Source organism: Aphelocoma coerulescens, unplaced genomic scaffold, assembly GCF_041296385.1.
Source record: "Aphelocoma coerulescens isolate FSJ_1873_10779 unplaced genomic scaffold, UR_Acoe_1.0 HiC_scaffold_123, whole genome shotgun sequence".
NCBI classification, from domain to species: Eukaryota; Metazoa; Chordata; class Aves; order Passeriformes; family Corvidae; genus Aphelocoma; species Aphelocoma coerulescens.
The window spans coordinates 419,343-438,262 of record NW_027183480.1 but is presented as its reverse complement, the minus strand read 5'-3'; the positions used below and the strand labels follow the sequence as shown (position 1 = coordinate 438,262).

Here is an 18,920-nt window from a genome sequence, read left to right as displayed (position 1 = left end):
AACCTGGAGTCTGGCAGGTTGAAATGCCGTTCGATCCCCAGCAGCCGTTTGCTTCAGTGCTGGCAGGTAAGGAGCCACCAGAGCCGGGTGCTTCCCTCGGACCTGCGATGGCTCAGGATGCGAGCCCGGGGGCTCAGCAGATGTCACCGCTGGAGCTCCTCTGGCGCTGGTCGTGTTTCCAGTGCTGGTCTGTGCTCTCAGAGCTGGGGAAGCCTTCAGGCTGCAGACAGCACAGAGCTGGAAGGGCAGCCGTGCAAACAGAAGCATTAGAATGCCTGTAAAGCCTCTGTCAGCTGGGCAGGAAGGCAGTTTCATCCTCACCCAGTCATTGCTCCTTTAAGAGGACAACAAAAAAACCTGCAGGGACAGGGAGTGATTGAAGCCCTTTTGGGCCTCTTTCTGCAATTATCAATATGTTCTGCCCTTTGAAGTCTGCTGACATGCACTATTTCCATAACTACGTTTCTGAGGTTTCTATTTACTCGAGTAGCCACTTCTGAAGCTGGGAGCCGAGGAACAGGACAGTGCGCTCTGCCTGCTGCGTGCATCGCAGCACTGTGTGGTCTGACATTTGGGGCCGAGGAATGTCAGCTTGAGTGATTTAAAACCACTCTAAGAGCTACTTTTGTCATGGTTTGGTTCATAGCTTTGGACAATTCTCATTTAACTTGTCTGTCAAGCATATGAATACAAGATGAGAGTGAAGCACCATGACGTTTTCATTTACAGCCAGAGAGCAGTGATGACAATGCTTTGAAGTATCGGTCACTCTGTGTTATAAAAAGAATATGACTAATGTTCAGTCTTTATTCTCAGATAATAAGATAGATGATTTGTGATTCTGACCCTACAGATGGGGCAGGACTTCCTTTATTAAAAACAATAGATTAAAGCCTGTGCTTATTCTTCTCAGAGACCCCTAGTACTCTTTAATGACTGTGAAGTCTATTTTTAAAATGGGAATCCAGAAACTTTAACTTTTTTTTTTTTTTAATGCAAGCAGTAGAACTCTGTGATTTATTGCAGCATTTCCTAATTTCAGTAGCATTCTAGTGCTTTGACTGTTCTATTAAATCTTGTGAAATGAAGAAGCTGCTCTCCTTTAGCTACCTAAGACATGAACTTTGCTACGTAACAATTTTTTGCTCTAGATAAAATTAAGGGTCAGGGTATTCTAGTATCCCTTTTTTGATTGTGCCTGGTGTCAAGTGCTTCACAATAATGTACAAGGAGCACTGTAAAGAGTTACAGGCCTGACCAGAGAATGTGTTTCTGCTCTATCTTTGGATGCTAACCTTATTCCCAAATGAACGAGGAGAGCAGTACAGTTCATGCATAAGATGCTGCCCTGGAGCTCAGGTGAGATCATTTCCCATCTCTGCCACTGATGAGCAGAGTAACCTTGGTGTGTCACTTCTCTCTGTCTACCGCCAAATGGCAGTAAAGATTACTTGTATCCTTCAGAGAACACTTTTTATTCAGTTATACATTTATGAGCTAAGTAATATCTAACTGTATTTTCACTCATATATGTAAGTTAATGCAGCTGAGTAATTTTCATTCTTTGTAGAAATAGGTCATCTGAGTACTACATGACATATCACTTCAAGTAAATCCCACAGATAAATTGGAAAAACTAGTCCTTTTGACTGAAGAATCACCTGCTGATCATCCATCCTCTATTACAAATTACCACTCACCAAAACTGTTCAGGACGTAGCAGGAACTTGGAATGAGAGATACCAAACACTGAGAGAAGTGCTGAAAGTGCCTTGTCAGCAGAGCCTAAGCAAGGATGGAGAATTTCTGTTGGCCCTTCAGATGCATCGATCACCGAGTGCCTGTCAGTTGGCAAACACCAATTACCCTGCCCATTCCTCATTATGACAAATACCTTTCAGAACGCACTATTGCCCAATAATCTGTCTTGTTGTACAGTGATAGTTTGTAATTAAACTTCTTGTTCCCTGGAGGGCCCTAGTTTTGGCTTCCTAAGAGAGAAAGTGCCATGTGATAGATGTATCGCTTTTTTTCACTTCAGACGAATGGAACAAATGTCCAGATTTGCCCGAATGACTGCCAAAATGCAATCTTTAAAAATTCAAAACAAAACAAAAAAACTAGCAGTTTGTTTATTTGAAGGAATTCTGCCAGTATTTGGAAGCAACATAGATGCAAGAACAAATGGTTATTTAATTATTTTAAAGCACTAGTATTGTATTTATTGGCCTATTGTTTGTCCTAAATTCAGCTGTTTCCATGATGTTTAGTCTTCTTAATACAAAACGTAAATTCACAGTTAATATCCTGAGGATTTTTAAAACCCTGGGCTAGGGACGGGCACAGGGACAACGTAAGGGGGGGCTGGGCTACCGCTGGGCCCGCAGGGGCTGGAGGGGGCGGCGGGAACACCGGGGCTACCGGCGGAGCCGCCCCGCTGGGACAAGCGGTGGAGCCGCGGGCGGTGCCTGAGGGCCGGGACAGGCGGGACCTCGGGCTCAGGAGCGGCGCTGCAGCTGCGAGCGGCGCCACAGGAGCCTGGGCTTGGGGGGGGCAGGCGGCAATGGAGGGGGCGATGCTTCCAGGGGTCCCAGCCCTTCTCTTTCTTGTTTCCCCTTTGCTCCTTTCCTTGGGTCTCTGACAGCTTTAAAATTCTTATCCCTTAGACCCTATGTTTCCCACCCAGCATGAAGCGTACTTGCTTTCTTCTGCGTTAACGAGTTCTTTGGAATTTATAAATACTCGTATTAGCGGTGATGGCGCCCGCCCGCGGAGTGATCCGCCAGGAGGGACTATTTGTGATGCGGTCCTGCCCGCGGAGGGATCACCGGTGATGCGGCCCCACGCGGAGTGATCCGCCAGGAGGGACTATTTGTGATGCGATCCTGCCCGCGGAGGGATCAGCGCTGGTGCCGCTCCAACCGCGCGGCCGTGAAAAACGAGCTTCACTCTTTGTAGAATTTGAAGGAAAGTTGAAGAAAAGGGACAGTTTAATGAAAGTTTAATAAAATCAGGAGACAGCAGCAAAAACGCCGCTACGGCCGGGTGCTTCGCAGAGAGACAAAGGCGCACCTTTACAGCCAAAAGAGCCTCTTTAACACCGAGCTCCCTCTGCCGGCTCCCAATCCCAGCCCGCGCTCCCGGGCAGGGTTTCTTTCGGACCAGGGCTGCGTTTCCATCCTCCGCTCTGGGAGTCACCAGGTGCGTTAGGAACGAGCCGATCCCGCTCTCTGAGACACAAGGGCTCGCTCCAGGAGACTGTTCCTGTTCCTCTGTTCCAGCCGCTCTGCTCTCCCCAAAGCACCATTTCCTCGGAGCTCCTCTGAAACTGCATTTCAATGGACCGAGGGCTCCAGAAGCTGCAGACTCGTGCAATGGGGGTTTTTTGGGAAGCGACCTTAAGCTCTTGCAGTTCCACCTCTGTCATGAGAATTTCAGGGCTCTAAGACTCACAGAACGATTTGGGCTTGGAAGGACCTTAAAGCTCATCCAGTGCCACCGCTGCCACGGGCAGGGACACTTCCCACTGTCCCAGGCTGCTCCAGCCCCAATGTCCAGCCTGGCCCTGAGCACTGCCAGGGATCCAGGGGCAGCCACAGCTGCTCTGGGCGAACTCTGCCGGGGTCTCCCCCACCTCCCAGCCAGGAATTCCCAATTCCCAATCTCCCATCCATCGCTGCCCTCTGGCACTGGGAAGCCATTCCCTGTGTCCTGTCCCTCCGTCCCTTGGAAATCCTTTCTCTATCTTTTCCTGCGGCCCCTTCAGGCACTGGGCGGCCCCCGCTGGGTCACCCCGAAGCTGCTCCTCTGCCGGCCTGTCCCGGGGTGTCCGGTGTGTCCCTGTGTGTCCCGGTGCGTCCCGGTCTGTCCCGGTGTGTCCCGGTGTTTCCCGGTCTGTCCCGCTGTTCCCCGTGTCGCTCCGCGCGCGCTGCGCCACGTGACTCTCCCACCGCCCCGCGGGGAGGGGGGGCCTGACCCGCGCCACGCCCCCTGCGCGCGCGCTCCGCCGGGGTCACGTGGTTCCCCGCGCGTCACGTGATCGGGGCGGCGGCGGCGGCGCGGGAGCCGCCGGGAAGCGCCAGGCGGGACCGGGCCGGGATCGGGCCCAGCGCAGCCGCAGCCCTGCCCGAGCCCTGCGAGCCGCCAGCCCGCCATGGACCGCCGGGACCTTTCCGGATCGGCCGCCCGCTTGGCAGCCGCCCCCCCCTCCCTCCGCCGGGCCCGCCCCGCGCCCCCCCCGGCGCTCCGTGACTCGCCGGCGGCTCCGCGGCTCCTCCGTCGTTCGCCGGTGGCGGCAGCCAAGAGATGGTGCGGGCCTAGCGGAGCGACCAGCGCAGGTGAGCGCGGCCGGGCCTGGCCTCCCGCCGGCACCGGGGCAGCGCCGGGGCCGCGCCGTCCCCGCCCCGGGCACTCCCGGCACATCCCGGCACCCCCTGGGCGGCACCGGCGGGCCCGAGGGCGGCATCGGCCGCTCCAGGCGCAGCTCCCGCCGGGACCCGCGGCTTTCCCCGCGCTCGCGCCCCGCGGTGGGGGACACCCCGGGAGGGCGGGGGTCCCTCCCCGGGCAGCGCAACCCGGGGCATTCCCTGGAACGGGGACTCGGGGCGGGCTCGGGGCCGGCGGGGCCGCTGCGCTGCCCTCCCCGCTGATGGGTTGAATGGTGTTCCGCTCATTGGCTTTGTCAGGGCTTTGTTCCTTCCCCTTTGCTCTCCCGGTTTGCGGCCGGAGCCGCTCCGGGATGGAGCGGGCCAGCACCGGCACGGGCTGCGGGGCTCTGGGGGCGGCCGGCGGCTCTGGGCGGCTCCGCGGGGCTGCCGTGCTCGGGGAATTGGCTTCCGCCGGCTGCTGCCGAAGGTCAGCGAGGGAAGAGTCGCGGGTCCGGACACAATCCCGTCCGGACGGAGTAGGTGGCTCTTACGTAAAGCCTCATCCTTGGGGGGGGTTGTGTTGGACTTTGTAAAAGAGCAGTCGCTTAACGTTCCTGGGCTCTGGGCTGACTTTTTTCCTTTTTTGCCATTTTTCAATGAACAAACCAAAGCGAGAAAGTGTTGAGAGGTGTAAGCCGGGTATCGGTGCATTCAGTGCTGTGCCTGTGATTCTCTTCTGGAGATGAGCAAGTGGTTCACTGGATTCTGGGGGAGAACTGAGTGCTTCTGCCCAAAGCTCGCTCACAGCCTGGGCAGATGCTGTACAGTGGAAAGGGAAAAGGGGCAGGTGTGGGACCCACTGTCCCCCCGGCTCATCTCTTGCCTTATGACGGCCTTGTTTGGTCATTTTCTCAGGAGTGCCGGTGCTTTGAAGCATTCCCACGTTCCCAGTGCTGGCAGCCAGGCACCCACCTGCCCCTGTGGGACTGCCCAGGCCCTTCCTCAGTGCCACTCTTTGGAATGAGCTGGTTCTGCTGGGGCCTGTGTGTTTATTTGTCACCTGGGCTCCCTCCCAGCTACTGAACTCCTCTCAGGTGTATTCCTAGTTGCTGACATTCCTTTAAAACTACCGAATTCTTCTCTCAGGTCCCTGGCAAACGGGGCTTTGCAGCCTGGGGGAGTTATTGCAAAACGGGGTCTAGTGAAGTGCTCTGCAGGAGTGGTTGTGCACCTGAGTGGTCATTTAATTGTCTCCTCTAATGAGGGAAACGTGATTAAATGATGCCTTTTCCTGGCCTTAAAATCAAGAGTCATACACGGTTCGAAGGGGAAAAGGGATTTTACCTTGGTATTTATTTTAAGGATCCTTAGGTGCACACGTCCAGGTCATATGCATCGAGATGCACCCCGCCGAGTCTCTGTGTCCCCCCCTCTCCCCCAACATTAGGTGTAACATTATAGGTGTTACTAATTAGCATATCTATCAAAGATTCCCCAATGAGAGGCTCAAGTGAGCCCCCCTCCCCAAGGAACCTTCCCCTGGATGGTTCTATCTTGGTTTACAGAATGTGTTCTGGAGAGGACCGTGGGGTCTGGGGCACACTGATCCCTAGCTACGAAGCTTCTAAAATGTTGAGTCTCTCAGCTTGACAAACAAGTCCAAGAATGTAGGCAAAAAGCACTAGGAATACAGAATTTGTAAAAAGGTACAACAGGGGTATAAAAGAAAAGGCAAAAATCCTCATGGCACCACTAGCAATCTTGTGCCCGTTGCTGGGCAGTTTCAGCTCGTGTCTGTGCTATGTCATGGGTGTCTGTGTTCTGTAGTTTGTGTCCATCCTCTCCCGTGTCACAGGTCTTTGTTACATCTCGGTGCTTTATGGGCCTCGCTCTGGGCCGTAGCGGCAGCGGGGGTCTCTGCTCGCGTGCTTTCCCAGATCGGGCTCATTCCGGCATCTTTACAGTTTTGCTTTTGGAGACCAGGAGAAGTACACAAGATGTTCTCCTCCATCTTCCTTCTCACTTTTGGTAGTATCTTTTCTTTCATGGGCCATGGACTTCTCTATGAAGTGTATTAGACCCTCCTCACTGTGGTAGTTCCATAGGTTCCATTGCCTCAAAGCATATCGGGTCTAGAATTTATCTTCTGGAGAGTTATCTCAAGTCCTCGTGTCATCTTTGCTTCTATTTGGTGTGCTTACACTTGGAGCTGCCCTGCCCTGGCACTTAGAGTCGTGGCTGGGTCGAACAGTTGTAAAACTTTGTGGTTCATCTCTTGGCTGTGGGGTTTTGTGTAGAAAACTTATGGGCCTGGTGTATGGGGATAACTCCGAGCTGTCAGCTACTTGTAGACTGTCTCATGTTGTCTTGCAGGTCCCCGAGGCCGATTCTGATCCCTGCAGTCACCGATGCTACCGCTTTTCCCAGAATCTACCCTTCCACGTCAGGGAGCAGCAGTTGGAAGATGTGTTGAAGCGTCTTCATCGGTGGAGTGTTGTGAGTAAGGGCTGCAAGTCAGTGTGTAAGCTGAAGAAGGGTGTCTGTCTGTGAGAGTGTGTGTCTGTCTGTGTCTGCGTGTGTCAGTCTGTGAGAGCGTGTGTGACTGGTTCTAACCTTGTGTGTGGGATTTTTGCCTTCCAGTTTTTTCAACTGATTTTTAACTTTATAATAAGAAAACAGCCAGCTGTGAGGTTTTTTTTCCCCCATCTGGGTTTTGTTTTTCCTTGGTCCCGTCCTGTCTGCGAGGTGATGTTCATCGCCAAGGTTTGGGTGCAGCCAAACAAACAGCCTCCCTAACAGGGTGGAGAGTACCCAGTGGAGGTTAGGAATACAGGGAAAAGGTGCACCAGCCCTCATACCACCCCTGACAGCACCATTTTCCCCCCACCAGCAGCACAGTGCAGCAACCCTGGAACCCTCACTGCAGCAGAGCTCAGTAACCCTGGTGCTGGGATAACCCTGGAACCCTCAGAGGAGGACAAGCCCCACACCAAAAAGTTAGGGATGACAGCTGCAGGCTGGAGAGTGACAGGTACGGGTTGAGGGCTGGGGCGTGTAGAGCAGGAGTGAGGGGTTCCAGGCAGCAATAGCAGTGAGGGGTATAAAGTAGAGGGGGTTAAAGGTTAGGGGATAAAGGGACAAAAGTCAGGGCATAGGTTGGGGGGTCAGGGAATCAAAGGTGAAAGTCCAGGGGTCGAAGGTCAAGGTGGTCAATGTCAAAGCACAGAGGTCACATGTAGAAGGTTGGGGCAAAGGTCACAGGGCTCAGGGGGGGTCAAAGGTCCTGGGGTCAGGTGTCATGGGTCAAAAGGCAAGGGTCAAAGGGCTCAGGTTGGGGGGGGTCAAAGGGCAGGGCTCAAGGTGTAAAGGTGGATGGTCAGGGGTCAGGGATCAAAGGTCAGGTTGTCAAGGAATGGGTCGAGGGGTCAAAGGTCAGGGGGGGTAAAAGGTCAAGGCTCAGGCTCAGGATTAGAGGTTTCAGCATGATTTTCCATGGTGGCTCCCAGTGTGGGGACACGGGGTGTGGGGTCAGTGGCGCCGGGGGCGGGCAGGAGCCCCATGGGCAGTGGCCGGCAGCGGCGGGGACGTCTCCGTCCGGGTCGCGCCCCTCCACTCCCAGCAGAAGCCCCCCTGCGCCGTGCGGTGCCCGGCCGCACTCCTTGCCCTCCCTGCCGCTGCCTTCCCGCACTCCCTGCTCCCCTCCAGCCCAGGGAAATGCAGGAAAACACAAAATCATCGAGGTGGAACAGTCACCGGAGCTGCCCGAGCCATCCCCCCGCCTGAAGGCGGCAGCTGCCCAGAGCCGGGAGCACCCAGCAGGATGCAGCTCCTCTTTCCCAGGAGCTGGAGGCAGGGTTTCCCAGGCAGGGGGAGCAGGGAGAATTTCAGCTCCCAGCAGCTCTCTGTGAGTGCTGGATGGACTCTGGGCTGAGCCAGGTGGGAGGTGTGGGTGGTGTTCATGTCCTCAGGAGCTGCTCGAATCCACCTTAAACTCCTGGAGTGGTCTGTGCTGGGAAGAACCTTACAGACCATCCTGTTCAGCCCCTTGCCATGGTCAGGGACACCTTCCTGGGGTGTCTGTGCCAGAGTGGTGGAATGGGCAGGACTTTTTCCCTGAGCCCAATCCCGGGCAATACTGGGGTTCCCATGGGAAGAAGCCTGTGAGCTGCATTTCTGGAGCTGGGAGCCTCCATGCCTGGGAGTGTTCCCAGTACCGCTCTTTGGTTTTTTCCATAACTGGGCATGATGTTTCTCCCCAGAGCAAGGTGGTTTTCCCTGGATTGTTGGGGTTACACACTGGCTGTTTGACAGCTCTGTTGTCTCTTTGTCCTGAATGGAAGAGCGAGGAACGGGAGATGCTCCCAACTGTCACAGGGATGTGGGAACAGCCCAGTTCCAGTGAGGAATGTGATGCCCAGCTTGTGGCGTGTGCCCTGAGATGGTCTTTCCTGTTGTTTTGTCCTTAGAGCCTGTTGGAGTGCTGGCCTGGATTTGGGAGGAGCCAAGTAGCCTGGAGCAGTGAGGTTTTTCCTGTCAGAAATCCATGCTGGGGATGTTTTCCCTGGCTGTCCCAAGGGGAAGGAACAGCTCTGGAGTTTTTGCAGCCACAGGCTGGGGATGCATCCCCTGAAAACCAGTTCAGGATCGTTCATCTGACTCTGTCCTTGACCTGTGGCTTCCAGGGAGCCTTCTGGTCTTCTGGATATTCCCAGGAGAGGATATTCAACCACCTGACTTTTAAGCCAGGAATTGCAAACCCAGTAAGTCAGTCACATTCTATGGGAGCTGCCCCAATGGTGGGATGGCAGAGGGCACAGCCCACGCTGCTGTTTGGGACATTCCCAGCTGGAACGGGAGCCAGCTGGGCATTTTGGAGCGCTGAGGCCACAAGGGCAGCCTTGAGTGGCATTCCCAGGCAATGCTGAGGCATCCCATGCCTGTGGCACGTGGCAACACATGCCTGATGTGGAGCAGAGAGAGGAAGGGAGAAATTCTGAGTTGATGGGAGGAATGGAATTGGGCTTTCCAGAATGGAATTGGTATAGGTGCTGATGGTATCATGGAATCATGGGGTGGCTTGGAAGGGACACAAAGACCCTCTGGGCTCTGTTTTCCCATCCCATGGCAAAGAACACGTCCAAAACTGCCTCCTCACCCTCATGGAATGGCAATGGGTGTTGGGAGCTCTGGCAGGAGCACCTGGAGACCAGGTAAGAATAGCAATGGGATTGTTTTGGCTGCTGCTGGATGTGGTTTTCTCTTTTCAGGATGTTCCTCTGATCGATGTTTTCACAGTAGCTTGCTAGGCCTCATTTGAGGATAATTCCAAGAATTTGGAAGTAGTTGGAAAAGAGTGAGGACAAAAGGTGAACCTGATCCATTTCTAGTAATTCTGAACTTCTCTTGCAGCACCATTCTGGGGGAAAGCTGGTTAAAGGATAAAGATGCAGAGGAACAAGTGTTGTCAACCCCCCTGCCTCCCTGACAGAGCAAAGCTTTCTGCAATCCCAGTAAATCTCTTGGAGAAACTGTGGGATCACAAGGTTTCCTAGGAAAGGAAAACTAAGGACAGAGATGAGGAAAGAGGCTTCCAATTAATAATGATTTGATGGAGGTAGGAATGATTCTTGTATGTTTGATGCACCCCTTTTTATTCCTGGGATAATTTTAAATGATTTCTTTAAAAACTCATTTTGATTTGGGAATTCAAATTAGAGAGGAAGCGATGCAAAATAAATGCAGGGAGAGATCACAGAATCATCCTGGAATGGCAGAATAGTTTGGGTGGGAAGGGACCTTAAGGATCACCTCATTCCATCCACAGGGTGCTCCAAGCCCCGGCCAGCCTGGCCTCAAACACTTCCAGGGATGGGGCAGCCACGATTTCCCTGGGTTTCCGAGCACAAGAGGAAATTTCCAGCAGGAAGTGAGGGGTTTCCTTTGCTCTGCCTGGCCCTAGCAGGGCTTTGGGAGGCAGAGGGTGTGGGAACAGGAGCTTTGTCCACTGCCTTGGGGGAGTCTCTGATGTCCCAAAACCCAGCCGAGCAAGTGGTTGTGGTTTAACATCCCGTTCAAAGGAGATGCCAGGCCAGGAACGGGAATGGACTGCAGAGCAGGGATGGTGCCCAGCAGAGGGGTGACCGTCCAGGGGGTCCCAGCAGTCCATCCCTGCTGGCCAGGTTTGGGATGAGCAGGTTGGTGACTGTCCCTGTGCTTGCTCTGCAGGATGAGGAAGCCAGGCCTGCTGAGGAGGAAGATGAGGAGGTGTGGGAGGATGGAGACAGCGGCCACCAAAGGCTGCGGAAGGCACAGATCCAGGTAGGAGACGTTGCCTTCCGAGGAGAGGGACTTGTCTGTCCCGTTGGAATTTGGGGCGTGAGGCCAGTGGAACAAAGGGTTTGATTCCATTTTCTTACTCGGGTTTTCACGTGCCTTAAGAGAGCTTTGTGAAAATGTCATTATCCCTGATTGAATCTCTGGAAAACAGGGATTGAAGCTTTCAGAAGGGGCCCAACCCTGCCTGCACGTATCCAAGTGCAGCCCCCACTCCCTGTTTTTGTGTACAGCTGGGATGAGACCTCAGCTGCTGCTACTTGCCCACTCACAAGTTGTGTAGCTCAGAGCCTCAGCCATGAAGGGCCAGGCTGTGTTTAAAACAGCCCAAGGTACCAGAGAGCTGAAGTAATTTCCTAGCAGGTAACTTGACTTGGAAGCTGCATTCTAAAATTTGTCCACATTTAATTTATGTCCCACGTGGAGACACCTAAAGAAGCAGAGGTGGGGTGTTCCTAAGAAAAGAACATCTAAATTCTTTGGTGGTAGAGGGCTTAAAATTAAAGTCTGAGTGGAGGTGCCTTTAGGACACTTCCATTCCAGTATCTGAATGGAATTTACATGAAGCATCCAAATCCTGACAAGCTTGTATGAACTCCAAAGCCTCTGCAAGTGTTTTACAGCCAGGGAAGGAGATAAGAGTCTGGAGTCTCTTCCCAAAACCTGGCTGCTGGTTTGTTTGGCCAGGCATAGGAATAATTGTATATTCCCTGGGGCTGTCCTTATGGGGAGAGGTTTACTTATGTGCCCTGGGTTTATTCAGTGCCTCTTCAAAGTGATGGAAACTGATTTCATTGAAATGCCAGGGGTGCCAAATGTTTTCCCCAGCCCGAGCTCGGAGCCAGCCCAGTGGGAAGTGGTTTAATGGCCATTTTCCCACTCCCTCGGAGCAGCAGCACTGGAGCACTCGCACCCAACCGTGCCCGAGGTGCCGAGTACTGGCAGGAGGCAAAGCCGGGGACGGGGCAGTAGGAGCTTGCAGTGCTCCTGGAATCGCAGAGCTGGAGCTGTGGGTTAGAACTCCCAGGAGCTGCTGCCTCACTCAAACCTCGTTTCAAGCTCAGCATCCCTCCTGCTCCCTTGGAATGATTGTTGCTTCTGTTGTTGCTCTTTCCCGATACATGATGATTATTATTGTAAATTCCCACTCCATTTCTTCCATAGCCCTTTGCTTCCCAGAGGTGGTGCTTTAGGCAAGCCCCTCCAGCCTGGGAAGGTGCTTTTGGCTCCGCACTCATTCCCAGTCCCCATGAGCAGCTGGACCTGTGCTGCCCCAGCAGATGCCCTTCCTTCCTTCCTTCCCTGCTGCACTTTGGCTTTTCGAGGGCTCTCTGGGGGGCTGAGGGAGAAGTTCTTTGTCATTCCAGGGCAGCATAAGCCCTGATCCCACTAAAAGCAGGAGGAATCATTTCATCCTTGTTTTTGGATACACCTTTAGTGTTTTCTCTCTTTTGCTGACACTGTGTGGTGAAGCAGCAGCTCCCTGGAATAATTTTTATTTGTAAAACAGTGAATTCCCTGCTGGAATCCCAGTCACAGCCCCCCAGATCAATGTGCAGTTTAAGGCCTTACACCCTGACCAGGACAAGTTCCTGTCCTTAGACATGGAAAACAGGGGAGAACTCAGACTGGATTGGAGCCAGCATCCAGAACGGGGAAAGTGAGGCAGCGTGCTTGGAGAAGGCTGGGGCTGGTACAGGGGGTGTTCCCCGTTGGATGACACCCATGTGGAGCCGATCCTTCTCTTCCTTTGTCCAAAGTCCGATGGCAAAGGAGTGAAGAACCCACAAGTGGGGCCTGGAAGGAAAACAGTTCTGTTAAAATTAGGCAAAGAATGCACTAAGTAAAAATGGACATCCTTTTTATGTGTGAAAGAAAGTAGGGGAAAAATGTTGAAAAAGAGTTCTTTTATTTGGTGCCACCTCTCATTTTTTTATGGATAAAACCCTCTAGTGAGCAATCAGAACAGGAGTGGGAAAGCCAGGAGCCTTTGACTTCCACAGTGAACTTAATTTCCATGCTTAATTTTAACAATTTCCTCTCTCTCTCAGGGCAGGAAAACCCACTTAACTTGTCCCATCTTTGCCAAAAGCTTTGGTGTTTGAGCAGCCAAACCCAAGGAGCTCTGGCCCCACCAGCCTGTACTGGAGGGCCCCTGGTCCTGCCCGTGGTGTGGGATGAATCCCCAGTTGTCCCCAGAGGGGGCTGCCCTGGTCCCTGCAGTGCCCAGCACCTGAGACAGAGAGAGCCCTGTCCAAAGGGGCCTTTGGCACCTTGTCAGGAATGTGGCAGCAGCCCCAGGAGCAGGCTGGAGGTGAGAACTGGGGCTGTGTTTGAGCCTGACCAGGTCAGCTCAGTGTTTACCTGTGGGGGGAGCTTGGCCCCACACTCTGAGTTGAAGCGGGATCAGGGTGACAGATGCTGCATTTTGGGCACCCTGAGAGTTTCTCTCCCCCCTGGAGCTTTCCTGCAGGGATGGGGCAGGGCAGGGAGCAGAATTAACCCTGCACCTCCCGTGGCCACTGCTGGCCTTTGTCTCTCTGTTGTGCCATCAGCCTGTGGGAATTTGCTGCTGCCGCTGCCACCCCACCTGGGGGCTGCGTGCTCCTGGCAGCCCTTCCCAGCCCCACACCCGAGCTCCAGCGGTGCCTCCGGGCTGTGTTGGGAGCGTTTGCTGGGAATGGGCCTCATCCCTGGAGTATCCTTTCCTTCCAGAGTGGATGGACAGAGCTGCTGGGCTTGTCAGCTTCAGAGTTTGATTGCAAAAGTCACTGCAGGGAAGAATGACAAGGAGGTTTGTCAGAGTGGTGCTGTCAGACCCCACCTGCCAGTCTGTGCTTTGGGTTGGAGGTTGTTGTGTATTGGCCCTGCAGGCAAGGAATGTCCCCTTCCCACCTCAGCCCAGCAGCTCCCAAGGGCTCTTCCTGGAGTACTTATTCTTTGCTTCCCTTTGGGCTAACTTAATCTCCACCCTTCCATGAGCAATTCCTTGGCTTCTCCTGGAGAAAACCCCACGGCAGAGGCAGTCTGCAAAGGAGCCCAGAGCTGTGCTTGGAGCAGAGAGTGCTGAGAGCTGCGGGTGCCTCTGCTGCCCCAGGCTGGCAATATCCCCATGGAACAGACTGGGCAAATGGGATTAGAGGGAGCACAAGTCCCTTCAGGGAAGGGGTTTTCTCCTGTGCAGATCAGGCACAGGGCAGGAAGGGAACTTTGGAAATCAGCTGATTTCCCCCAGAAAGCATCACTCACATCAGCATGGATGACATGACCTGTGCCCACCGCTCACCATGCACCCGGCCAGAATCAAGAGCAAAGGTTGGTTTGGGTGTGAGCACTTGAAATAACTTGGAAAGAGAAGCAATCACCTTTTGCTGCTTCTTTCTTTCTTTCAGATGCTGGGATTGCCTCCGGGCACGTGTGCTGAGCTCTCCCTGCAGGGAACCGTCAGGCCTTAACAGCTGTGAGGTTGTGTTCTTCTCAGTGGGGAACTGGAAATAATTATTAATTAATTAATTGCAGAAATGTCTTCTGAACCTTTCCCCTTTCCTGGTAGATCTTCTCTCTCTGCCTCTGAATTTACAGCTGTTCCCTGGTGTCATTGGCCCTGCCTGAATTCCTTGCAGCTCCTCACTGGGAAAACCTGGGGTGACTGAGAGGGGACACAAGAATTGTTTGTGTAGGAAAATGGGAGGGGATGTCGAGGGGAGCGAGGTGGCATTTTTGAGGGAAAAGCTGAGGTGATGTTTAGGAGAGAGAATGCACATTTTTGGGGCAGAAAAGAGTTAATATTGTAGAGGAAGGAAAATTTGGGGGGTAAAACTTGATGTAACCTGTAGGGGACAGAATGAATATTTTGGCATAGGCATAGAGGAGTAGACAAATAAAGAAAATTTTGGAGGCAAAGCGTGACAAAATCTCAAGAGCAGAGAATGATCACTTGGAGGGAAAAATGAGGTGATGAGTACTGAGCATGTGGGGAAAATCTGAGCTAATCTCTAGGGGAGAGCATGAACACACTGAGGTAACATGAGGGAATCAGTTGTGGGCAGGTAGGGAAACTTGTGTAAAAAGAACATTAAATAAGCTGTAGAAAGAACATGTTGAGGTAAAAATGAGGTCATCAGTAGTAGACAGATGGAAAACTTTGGTGGTAAATCTTGATAGAAGCTATGTGGTAGAAAGTAAATAAATATTGAAGGAAGAAGAGGGAATCAGTAGTGGACAGGTAGGGGAATTTTGGAGGGGTAAAACTTGAAATAATCTAGAGGTTGAGAATGAATATTTTGAGGTAAAAATGAGGTAATAAGTTGTGGACAGTTAAGGAAAATTTTGGGGGTCAAACTTGAGGTAATCTCTAGGGAGAGTATGACACACTGACATAAACTGAGGCAGTCACTGGGGCTAGGCAAGGAAATTTGGGGTGTAAAACGTGGGAAGATCTGTAGGGCAGAGAATGAACATATTGAGGAAGCAATGAGGTGACCAGTAGTCAAGAGGAGGTAGAATTTGGGGGGCAAACCCTGAGGTAATTATGGAGGAACAGTAAGTGTTTTTGAGAAAAAATCGGACCTAATTTGTAGGGGACAGAATGAACATTTTGGGGATAAGACAGACAGAACTTGCGTGGTTTTGGTTTTACAATCTGGTCAGTATACAGGGGACAAAATAGACATTTTGGTCATAAAATCCTAGTTAATCTGTAGAAGAAAGAACTCCTATTTTGAGGTAAAAAGGAGGTGATCAGAATTGGGCAGGTAGGGAAAATTGAGGGGGTAAAATGTGAGGTCATCTCTAGGAGAGAGCAGGAGCATCCTGAGGTAAACTGAGGGAATTGCTGTGGACAGGTGGGTAAATCTGGGGGGTAAAACTTGAGGGAATCTCCATGGTAGAAAAGGAGTATTTTGAAGTAAAAATGAAGTACTCCGTGGTGGAGAGGTACAGAAAATGTCGGGGGTAGAATCTGAGGTGATCTGTAGCAGAGAGAATGCACTTGATGGGGTAAACTGAGGTTTTATGGCCAGGTAGGGAAGTTCTGAGGGGTAAAAATTGAAAGTGTCTGTAGGGTAAAGAATGAGAATATTGAGGTGGAAATGAGGAAAGAGGTAGTGGACAGGTGGGGAAAGTTTTGGGGGCAAATCTTGTGGTAATCTCCAGAGCAGAGAAAGAATGCTTCCTTGTAAAAAATGAGGAACTCAGAAGGAGACAGATGGGGACATTTTGGGGGTAAAGTCTCAGGTCATCTCAAGGTGAGGGAAGGACTATTTGGAGGTGAACTCAGGACTCACTGTGTCCTCCTTCCTTGGCAGCAGCTGGCAGGGAAGGGAGAAGAGGCCTCAGGCTGGAGAGGGGCAGGAGAAAGGCACTGTGGGCAAAGGGACCTCCCTGGCATCCCCAGGGCACCTGTGGGGAACAGAGTGGACACTTTGGGAGCAAAGGGAGGTGAGTGGATTGTCCCTTTGGGGGATGCTGGGATTTAAATCATTCTATCCATTTGCCTGCTGACATTTCCCAGCCCAGGGGCTTTGGCTGCCAGGGCAGCACAAAGATTGTTCCCTGTGTGGTGCCCAGATTTGGGGTTAGGCTTTGCTAGTTCACATGAATTCTACCCAAAGCCCTGAATTGCCACTGGAATAGCCTCCTAGTGCCTCCTGGAGCATGGATATTCCCATGCAGAGCTGCCTATTTAACAGCAGGTGTCAGGAAGCAGCAGAGCTTCCAGGGAAGCTCAGCAGGGTCAGGGCAAGGACAACTTCATGTTCCATAGAATTTGCTGTTTGTAACCCTCATCCCCCAGCCCCCCCCACCATGTCCCTGGGGCACCTGACAGAGTTCCCTGGAATTCAGCTGCCTGCACCCCCCGAGCTCGGGCTCGGGTGATATTTGGAAGCAGGAGAAGGCGCTGGCCGGACGCGCTCCCAGCCCGTGCTGAGGCAGCCCCTGTGCCCCCGGGAGGACTTCTCTCCCTGCAGGAGCAATTTCATTGCAGAGCCTCTGGAAGTTCTTTTCCCTCAGGAAAGGGATGCACATCCCTGCCTTCAGGGCACCTGCAGTGTGAGCCACCTGTGAAAGCTTTCCATCAGTTGTGCAGTTCCAGCTGGTTCCCCAAAAACTGCCAACTCAATCCAAAGAGATTTCTCTGCCTCTCACCTTTCATTTGAAGGCATCTCTGAGGGCATTGCTTGGCATTTCATTGCTGTGGGGGAAGCTTGCCTTGGCTTTAACGCTGCTGAGGGATGATGTCCTCAGGCTGGAAGGGAAGGCATTTTGGGTGGCTGGGACATAGCTGGCAGGTGTGTGGGAGGTCGGCAGCGGGAATTGCTGTCTGAGCCCCTCTGCAAACAGCCCGTGCCGACATTCCCCGGTGCCAGCTGTTCCTTGGGGTATTTTTGGGGCGTCAGTGGGGTCTGTCGGGGCCGAAGCATCTCCAGGTGCCTGTTCAGAGCAGCCCCTGGCCGAGGGGCCGCCCTTTATCCATGTCCATCCCAGCGCTGCCCAGGCAGCCCGGTGCCCGTTCCCGGGATGTGTGTTTGGCATGCTGTGTGCCACAGGCAGGACACTGCAGGCACAGCTCCTCTCTGCAAATCCAAAGCACAAGAGCTGCTGGTTCCCTTCCTGGGGCTGCCGGCCTTCTCCCTCCCCCCGTTCCCTGCCAGCTGGGACACACAGAAGGAGCACCAAGGAACACTCCTGGCAATGAGCAGGAGTCACTGAGAGCTCTGTGCAGCTCTGGGCCACAAAAGCTGCCTCAGCCGCCACTGTGATTTTGGCCTGTGAACACTCACCTGCGGGAAATGCCCCTCTGCAGGCAGGAGCAGCTCTGACACTCTCCAGAACTTTGGCCATGGAGCAAGTGAACCCTCAGGACTTGCCTTGCTTCTTTCTCCCTGGAAAGGGACGTGGAATGAGCACCTTGACAGCTGTTGGGGAAATCCTGGAAAGGGCAGGAAATCAGGGCTATGGGAAGAGTTTTGTGCTGTCCCCCAAGCGATCACCTGTGGTGTTCCATGATCAGGTGCTGGCCATGGAGCTCTGCCCTGTAGCCATGGCAGGGGCTGGGGTGTAAAGCAGCATTAGCATAAAAGAAGGAGCTGTATTTGCAAAGGAATTACCTTGCTGGCACTTGGCATTGCCATGCCAGGCAGGACATTGGCAGGAGCTGAGATTGGCTTGGTTGGAGCAGGGTGCTGAGAATGGCCAGGTGTGGGTTCAAGGCCCAGATGAGGCATTCACATAAGGGTTCGACTTGGTGCTCCTTGTGTATCCATTCCCACTCAGGAGATGCTGTGCTCTGGAAATAAAGAAGAAACAGTTTCCACTGGACTTTCAAAGCCAGAGGTTTTTGCACTGGAGAGTGCAAGGCGCAGAGAAAGTGGGGGGGGGGGGGGGGGGGGGGAAGGAGAGCATCAGGTACCGGCTGAGCGGCCCGAGCCCCGGCCCCAGAGCGGGCGCAGTCAGAGCAGAAGCGGCAGCAGCGGACTCGGCGCCAGCGCCCGGCCCGGGGGAGCGGCTCCTCCCGGCCGCGGCGCTGCAGCCGCGCTCGCTGGGCGGGGGCGCGGCGGGCGGGAGGCCCCCGGGGGAGCGGCCCCGGGGCGGGGGGAGGCGGGCGCTGCTCTGCGCAGGGGGTGCGGCGGCCTCGGCAGCGCCGGGGCTGGGGGAGCTGCGCGTCCCCGCGGGGGCTGCGGGCGGGCCCGGGCCGGGAGCGCCGCCGCTCCGGTTCCGCCCCACGGGGCGGGCGGCGCTGCGGGAGCGGCGGCCTCTGGGGGTGCCGGGGCCAGCACGGGCGGTCCCCGTGCCCCGCCCGCTTCCAGGCGCGATCCAGCGCCTGCTCCGGGGAAGCGCCGCCCGCCCGGCACGGCCCCGGCTCCCCGCGGTCGCGGCGGGACCGTAGCCGGAGCTCCGGCGGGACCGCAGCCCCGCGCTGGCCGCAGCCGGAGCGGCAGCGCCGGGCTCGGCCCCAGCGCCAATCCCGGAGCGGCTCTTAACCAGCCGCGGCGATCCCGATCCCTAATGCCATCCCCAATCCCACCTCAGTTCTCCGAGCCCGGGAGCCACACCCCGCCCGCCGAGGGACAAGCGGCTCGGCCCGGGACCCCCAGCAGACACCGACAGGACTCGGACCCGAATCCCCGGACCCCGTTCCCGGTCCCGGTCCCACCTCAGCGCCTCGGGCTCGGCGCAGCGCCGGGAGCAGCCCCCGGGGCCGGGCTCCGCACAGCGCTC

General features: G+C 54.2%; 1 protein-coding gene across 1 annotated transcript; it reads left to right on the top strand.

Moving 5' to 3' along the window:
- Window positions 1-2,756: 2,756 nt before the first annotated feature.
- Window positions 2,757-18,020, top strand: LOC138100637 (uncharacterized). Its single transcript, XM_068998513.1, has 5 exons — window positions 2,757-2,830; window positions 3,965-4,337; window positions 6,741-6,863; window positions 8,834-9,127; window positions 9,777-18,020. Exons 1-5 carry the CDS (start codon window positions 2,757-2,759, stop codon window positions 9,807-9,809), a joined length of 897 nt encoding a protein of 298 aa, XP_068854614.1. The 3' UTR covers window positions 9,810-18,020.
- Window positions 18,021-18,920: the final 900 nt, after the last annotated feature.

Coding starts and splice junctions, on each gene's coding strand:
- LOC138100637 (XM_068998513.1), top strand. CDS start 2,757: ATGGCGCCCGCCCGCGGAGTGATCCGCCAGGAGGGACTATTTGTGATG. Junction 2,831..3,964: donor TGCCCGCGGAGGGATCACCG/GTGATGCGGCCC, acceptor CCCCGCGGGGAG/GGGGGGCCTGACCCGCGCCA. Junction 6,864..8,833: donor GTCTTCATCGGTGGAGTGTT/GTGAGTAAGGGC, acceptor TTTTGTCCTTAG/AGCCTGTTGGAGTGCTGGCC.